Genomic DNA, 8101 nt, shown 5'->3' with positions numbered 1-8101 from the left:
TTTAACACTTTTAGTTTAATATAAAAGACAAGGACAAAAGGACATATATATGAGATTAATTTTTTCTTGAAAAATCAAATTAGGCAAGGGAGCTTTGAGATTGAAATTCACGAACCAATTTGATATAGGTTCATGATTCGATAAAATTTGATTCATATTCTAGTTTTCATGAATTTTTTTTTTGAAATAGTAATTTTTCATGTTCTGAACTTTTCTTTCAAAGGAACAGGTTTTTTTCCTAATATTGTGAAAAAAAAAAGACTTCAATTGGTTTTCTCGTTTTTATAGTTTTAGTGTTTTAAATGGTTCTTTACCTCACCGGTTCCACTTAACCGTTGTATCGGAAATAACCGACCCATCTCTGAACCAACACGGTGAGACCGAGTCACTGATTCAAGTGGATCCCTCTGCAATCTTGCATCAAGTTTCAAGATAAGCTTATCCTTCAGGAAGGCTGAGAATCTGCCACGTGAACAGAAACACTTGGATACGAAGGCTGGTCAGTCACCATTTCTCCACCACTCACTGCTTGCTCTGTATTTATTCCCTTCCTCCCCCTCATCCACACCATTGCCATCCACAAAACCAAGCACAGAGAGAGAAAGAGAAGAGCGACTCCCCAGCAAGAGAGAATGACGGCAGCTTCTGCCCTCTCTCTGGCATTGCCGGTGGCTTCCATCAACCGGAAGCAGGCCTTCATCTCTGCTTCAATGAAGCCGTCCAGCCTAACTCCGGCAGCATCCGCACAGGCACCCACCACCATCAAGGCGGCCTCTGCTCCCTCGCCTCTCAAGGAGCAGGCAGTCACCGGCCTGACCGCATTGGCTTTGACGGCTGCAATGGTTGTCCCCGACATAGCGGAGGCAGCGCAGCCTGGACTGTCACCTTCTCTCAATAACTTCTTGCTCAGCATAGTTTCGGGCGGTGTCGTGTTCGGAATCATCATCGGTGCGGTGATCGGTGTTTCGAACTTCGACCCCGTCAAGCGGACGTAGGATACAAGATAGGGGCAGGAAGAAGCCAATGTGGGTTGCAGGTTTTTGTTTTTACTAGCATGGCTCTGTAAACAATATGTATTCTGTTCTGTTCTGATCTGTATTATGTTGTTGGTGTAAGAGTTGGGACTGAAGTTGAAACAAAAATTCAAATTTCTATCGCAAACATAAGTGTTCCTTGATCAGCAGTTTGAACTAATGACCACAGCTAAGATATGAATGGCTTTGTGATGTTGCTAACAGCCTTCCATGAAATTGAGGCACTTTTAGTTGAGTTGCAGGTTGGTTAAGCTCAAGTTTCCTTTCTCAGTTAGCCACGGAGCTTACACATCCACTTGCCAATACCAAAAGTGTGTGCATCGTATTTGAACCCCTAACAAGCGTGAATGAATATGAGATCAATCCTCTGTTCAGGAGCCTTGGACTGGGGTGGATTCCATGTGTTGTCAAAATATGATTTTTCCAAATGTGATCACCAGAATATGATACTGCCAAAATGCGGTGTTGGGGATCCAAAAACATCCACTTGTGAACGGTGTTGAAATGTAGTGTTGAAGTTGCCAACTCCATTCCAATACGCAATGTTTTGGCAACATCACTGCTCCCAAACAAAAGAGTGTTGAGGAAACTGCATCGAACCTCCAATTCAAGACACCCAAACAGAGTCTGAGTTCCCATTAAAAGGAAGCAGATTTTGTTGGACAGCTCAGAGATTACAAACACACTGTTTGATATTCCAGGATTACTCTAAAATTTGAATTGCAAATTCTGATAAAGAAAAAAACATCAATCTAAGAGCTCCATGTGCGACGCATTGGCCTGAAAATTCTTCCAGGCACATCCAACATCTTCTTTACAAACAATATAATAACACCACAACTAGCAAATGTTAGTAGTGCCTTCCACAATTGCAAAGTTGATAATACCCAAGTAATAAGGGGAAAAAAGAAAAGAGGAAATACTACGGATGCTGAAGAATGGCGCAGCAAAGTTGGATGCTTCTATCTAGGTTCACCAACCAACACCATTTTAAACACAGCCAGAATTGCCAACATTGTAGATTTTTGTGGACCATGTTTGACCATGGTCCTTGAATATACAAATCTTACTGCTTCCTCGGATGGTTAGTTTCCTTTACTTTCATTCAGAAATTCGTCTGTCATTTGCTTTAGTAGCTTTGCTGTCAACTGTCCACACTTTCGTAAAAGAATGTCCTTATGGTCTTTCCAGACAAACTCATCGGTCACATATGCATTGAAAGCCTGTACTTCTGCAGGTTAATGGATACTTTTCCTCGAGGCTTATAATGAAAAAGAAACTTGTTACCATTTAATACATTTGGCAAGTACCAGCTTTCATTTGCCAAAAAATCCATATTTCATTTGGTGGCAGTTTGACATCATACATTTCCTACCAACTAGGTATTCACTATTCAGGCTTCCTGCCTTTGCAGTGTCTCAATATCATTATTGCAAAAAGTAGATAATTGCAAGTCACTAGTTCCATAACATACCTGATGTGAGAAGCCGCATTTAGCATGTTTGAACTGCTCTACAGTCAGCAAAAGGAAATCATTTTGAATAACTGTGCCTGACAATCCTCAGATGAAACACGTTATTATAGAAACCAATCAGCTTACTAGACTGGAGGAACATCTTTGTTTCAGATAATTTTTTTTAATTAGTGAATGTGTCAGTTTCTTCTCAGCTTCTCTATGTCCTGGAGAGCATGGGATAACACCTTTAGAATTCCAAATTTAACGAGTCACACCGCCTCATGTTGCACAGTCACTGGTACAAAAAAAGAATGCCGCAAATTCAAATATTCCAGCATTAGAGGCCTTCATGGAATTAAAATCCTCTCTTTTGACGAAAAGAAATTAAATCCTTTCATGAAAATGTGATTCTAAACATTTTCAGAATTCTTGAAGCATTTTGGATCCTTTGGTCATTACCAGTCTTACGTTGCTTTCAAATAACAGGATATGGGCATTTGTGTATCTAAAATGCCAAATCACAACACAGTGTTGTCAAAATATTGGACATAGACATGGCTATCCACAATGGTGAATGATGGGTCTGTCAGGCATTCAAATATCTTGCTGGAAACAAATAAGACAGACAAACTCACACACATCCGGGAGATCAACCACCTTTCATGTTAGCTAGAAGCAACTATGTACCAACGAAGCCTTGAGTAAACAAACTTTTTCTGCTCAACCCATGTAACACACCAAAAATCTCGGACTTAAACTTTTTATGAAAAGGTGAAAAGTTTTAAAATCGATCATTTATCAGAGTTTGAAATAGAGGTTAAGCGGAAAATCATGTTTGAAATAGCAAGTCTCTGGACCTTAGGCGCATTATAACACAAACTTTCTCTTGCACAACAAATTTGCAACACCGTACATTTAAGAAATCATATAGATTATGAAAATGCAATTTTTAATAGTTTAAGACTTGTACAAAGAAGAGATTTTCAGGAAAACTTTTATATAAATTTACTGAAATATCCTCAAGAGCGAAACGTCAGAAAAAAAGTCTCATCTTGATCTCATCATGCCATCGTGTCATTGCAATCCAAAAACATCACCTGCCCTCAGTTTCACGAAAAACTGGTAGGTGCACAAATGAGGTAATATAGAACTGAAATAAGCAATTTAGAAGAAGAGATGAGTTATATCAAGCATGTGCAATAGACTATGCAAATGAATACGTATTTCTAGCATGAACAATTGAGTATGCAAACAAATAAAGTTTTTCAATGTGAGCAATTTACTATAAATTCAAGTGAGCTATCAACTATCATAGGGTAAGAGTTCATTTCACACAAGACATACACAATTTCAAGACAAGAAAATACATTAATCATAAGGTGCAAGCAATTACACAACAAGCAGTTCTATTAATACAAGACACATGTAATTCATAAAACACAAGTTATAAGCAATTGCACCACAAACAGTTTATAAGCTATACACGGTAGGCAATCACACGACAGCAGTTATATTAATCATAGACTGTAAGCAACTATATTAGTCCTAGTTGTAAACAATTCATATATTACGAGTTGTAAGTAATTACATTGCAAGAAAATCTACCAATTACAAGGTATAGGCAGTGTGCAAATTACAAACTATAAGCAATTGTACAATCAAGCAATTGCATTAGCCATAAAATGTGAATAGTTCATAGATTATGAGTTGTAAGCAGTCACATTAGTCATAAGAGACTCAAGCCAACAAATGCTACATTACAACAAGCACGAATAGTTTAACCAAGTAGTAAAGCAAGTCACATGCATCATATTGCAACTAGCAAAATGTTATTATCATAAGCATTTAACTAGTTCAAGCAGCTAGTTATTACTAACAAAGAACTAGTGTAACGCTACAACAGGCGTGCATAATTCAACGAGTAGTATATTGAACTATTGAGTAAACCAGCAAGTCATGTCACAACACATACATCTCAAATAATGTGAATAGATTAACTTATGTTTCGATATTAGCTGGTCAGGAGGGTACATGCAAGACACGAAACGTAGAAATAGTCGGGACCAGTCTGGGGTTTATTGTGTTTTAGATAACCTGTATGGCTGACAGAGTCCGCTTCTAAGGGGACGGCCAGTGACCAAGAGAGTAAATCCCCAAAGGCATAAGTGGCCTCTAGATGCATCCAAACTTCTGCAGAAGTGGCCTGAAAGCTATCTTTTGTAGCCCATTTCTCTTAACTCTGATGACTGGGGAAGCTGAGTCTTTTGCCTAAAATAGTCATTAATGGTTTGTCTATCAGAGTTTGGTACCATCTCGTCATCTCTCTTAGTGGGAGTCAGCGGGTCAAATGGGCACAACGAGAGTTTCTTAACCACTGCCCCATTCCACATGCTCTGGTCTGCTAGACCCACTCGAGCATCTTGCCTGTGAAGGCAAAACCATCACCATTAGGTGATTCATACATGCCAGTGCACGTTTGAGGCAACCACACACCTCTCATCCTACTCATCGCAGTATGCAACATACCTATTTAAAAGTATAACCATGATGAGAGGGGTCAACTTATTATGAGGGTGAAAATGTTATCATTTTGGGGTCTCAAACGCGTGCCATTGCACGTTCGAGGTAGGTATAGACCTCTCATCCTACTCATCGTAGTACGCAACGTACATATTCAAAAGTACAACTATGATGAGAAGGGTATGGTCTTCTCAATGGAAATTCCCACAACATTGCTTTGCTAATAATACATGGTGTAGCCATTCAAGTTAAAACTTGTCATGCTCTAGTCCTTTAGACCCTTACGAGCCTCTTGCCTATTAGGCGAATGACAACATTATATGATTACAATAATGTGCCAAAACATGTTTCAAGGTTGCCACAGACCTCTCATTCGTTCATCGTAAGACCAACGTGACGTACCTGTCCAAACGTATGGCTACGATAAAAAGAGAAACGGTTTCTTAAAAGAAACCCTAACACTTATCTTTCATAAAAAAATGATACAATAATTACTCAGTTTGACTAGATCAAGTCTTTTAAATTATATTAACAACAATGGCATATTGCACGATATGAGATCTCCTCGGATCTCTCATCCGATCATTGTAGTACTACTATGTCACGCATGTCTACAAGTACGTTACGATGAAAGGGGTATAGGTTTCCTAACAGAAATCCCAACAAAAAAGTTATGCTAAGATTCAATACAAATCAGAAAATGCTCAGATGTTGTATTCTCTCTTTTGGAGTGACGATACAATATTGCATGCAGGAGATCGCTACGGATCTTGCTTTCGTGCTCCAAAGACATGACAATTTGGGAGACTTGATTGTTATATCACAACTCCAAAAACCTTTGAGTTTGCTTTGCAAGACTGCACACTCAATAAGTTGTAACCCTTTTAAGAGTTTTTGAGTTATATCAAAATATCAAATTATAGTTGTAAAACCTTCTTTTCGAAAATGTTGACTTGGGAAAACTTAATTGCACTTTTGCAACCTGCGAGACTTTCAATCTTTGCTTTTGCAAAATGGTGCATTTGAAAACTAGATTCGCATAAGGAATCCTTTTAAAGAGAGTTGTTTCACATAAGCGCAACTCGCATCCTTTGAAGATGAGCAAAAACATGATATATAAGATGCTGCATTTACTTGTATATCACAACTACAAGCATGTGCCCATTATAGCGTGATAGATATGGCAATTGGATTCAGATCTCAGATGAATCCAAAACCCAATCATAATTCAATTGGATCTCGATGGATCCAAATATTTTATAATCCAAGTCATGATCTGAAAGCCAATTAAGGAATTCCATAGATGTGAGAGAAAAGAAAAAATTTGAGAAAATCAAAAAGTGAAATTAAAGACCGTTAGCTGAAACTTGAATAAGCGTTTATTTAAATTAAATTCGACAAAATATGCAACAAAATGAAGTGTAATGTTGTGGAGAGGTTTGTTGCCTCCAAGGGGTTTAAAGCAAGTTCAAATCCCAATATGCCCATGCATTTTTCATAATGAAGAAACGTGTAATGCCTTTTGACAAAAAGACCTAAAAGCTTACACGTGTATAAATGAAATAAAAGAGACTTTATTTGTAATGAAACAAAACATAGTGCAATGGAGAGGTTTGTTGCCTCTTTGGAAAAAGACTTAGGTTCAAATCCCCAATGCACACAGTTTTTTATCTCTTTTTACAAAAAACATTGGAAATTTATTGGAACTACACGTTTTTATTTACTCTAGAGATAAGTAGTAACTTAGTAAACTACCATATGTTTTCTTTATGCACTTCAAGATAAGAAAACCAATAAAAAAGGAGAATGGGAGGTTAAAGTTGCTAATTTTTTCCCCATCCTCCACGATTTTAGGGATGGTTACGTATATAGCTGAAAAGAAAAAAAATAATTAAATTCACCAAAAATCTCTCCCATCCTCCACAAATGTAGCGGAGGCTTCTGCGCATGATGGGTGAATGGGGCAAAAGTTAAAAAAAATTAAGAAACCAATTAGGCATGAAGGGAGAAAGGCAAATTGGTATATTTGGATAAAGTTTATCAAAATGATAAACTAAATATCGTGAGTTAAGGGAGGGACGGTTTCAAGACTTCAAACTTTGACTTTGGTTCAACCTCTTTAGAAGAAGGAAATCATGATCTTGAAAAAGCATCCACAATTTTTTAGAATTATCCCTCTCTCATCTCACGCATCTCTCAAGTTCTCCTTTTCTCCCTCTCTTTTCCTTCCCTCTTCCTCTATTCTAGTCTACCTTCTCTTTCTTCTTCACTGAATTACAAACCAAATCGGAGTCACTATACCGGAGGAAGGGCACGGACGTGAAGCCGACCAAACCATACAAAAATATTCTGAGATTTGATTAATCGAAAGAGGTAGGTAGCTTTAGATCTATATGCTTGTGTCTAGGCTTGTGTGTTCATTCTGATCAGTTTAAAAGAAAGGCTGATATCTTCTAGAATACAGATTAGAAAAAAATAAATAAGTACTCCATTATCATCTATATTTTTTTATCTTCGATTTGATATATTTGATTTTTTTTTTGGGTTCGTATTCTTGAAGATATGTCCCTCACAACAAGGGACCAGTCTCTATCCAGTTACAGGACTGTGTTGATATTTTCTTTCTAACATGTTTTAGATAAATGCTTATATCTTCTAGAATACATATCAGAAAAAAATAAGTAGTTCATCATCATCTATATTTTTTGATCTTCAATTTAATATATTTGATTTTTTTTTTGGATTGGTATTTTGGAAGATATGTCTCTCATAACGGTGGAACAATCTTTGTCTAGTTATAGGATTGCATTGATATTTTCTTTCTAATATGTTTCAGAAAAAGGCTGATATCTTCTAGAACGCAGATAAAAAAACAAAATAAGTAGTGCATTATCATCTACGTTTTCTAATCTTTGATTTGATATATTTGATTATTTGTTTTGGGTTTGTATTCTAGAAAATATGTCCCTCACAACAGGAGACCAGTCTCTATCCAGTTATAGGACTGTATTAATATTTTATTTCTGACATATTTCGAAAAAAGGCCAATATCTTCTAGAATACAAATCAGAAAAAAATAAATAAGTAGTCT

At 37.1% G+C, this 8101-nt stretch overlaps 1 protein-coding gene across 1 annotated transcript; it reads left to right on the top strand.

Moving 5' to 3' along the window:
- The first annotated feature begins 557 nt into the window (after positions 1-557).
- LOC149846885 (uncharacterized) lies at positions 558-1161 on the top strand. Its single transcript, XM_089996630.1, has one exon. It carries the CDS (start codon positions 633-635, stop codon positions 993-995), a length of 363 nt encoding a protein of 120 aa, XP_089852756.1. The 5' UTR covers positions 558-632; the 3' UTR covers positions 996-1161.
- Positions 1162-8101: the final 6940 nt, after the last annotated feature.

This window comes from Nuphar pumila, chromosome 2 (assembly GCF_984573655.1).
Source record: "Nuphar pumila chromosome 2, dmNupPumi1.hap1.1, whole genome shotgun sequence".
NCBI classification, from domain to species: Eukaryota; Viridiplantae; Streptophyta; class Magnoliopsida; order Nymphaeales; family Nymphaeaceae; genus Nuphar; species Nuphar pumila.
Note: the sequence above shows the minus strand (reverse complement) of the source record. Positions and strands in the feature narration are given on the sequence as shown.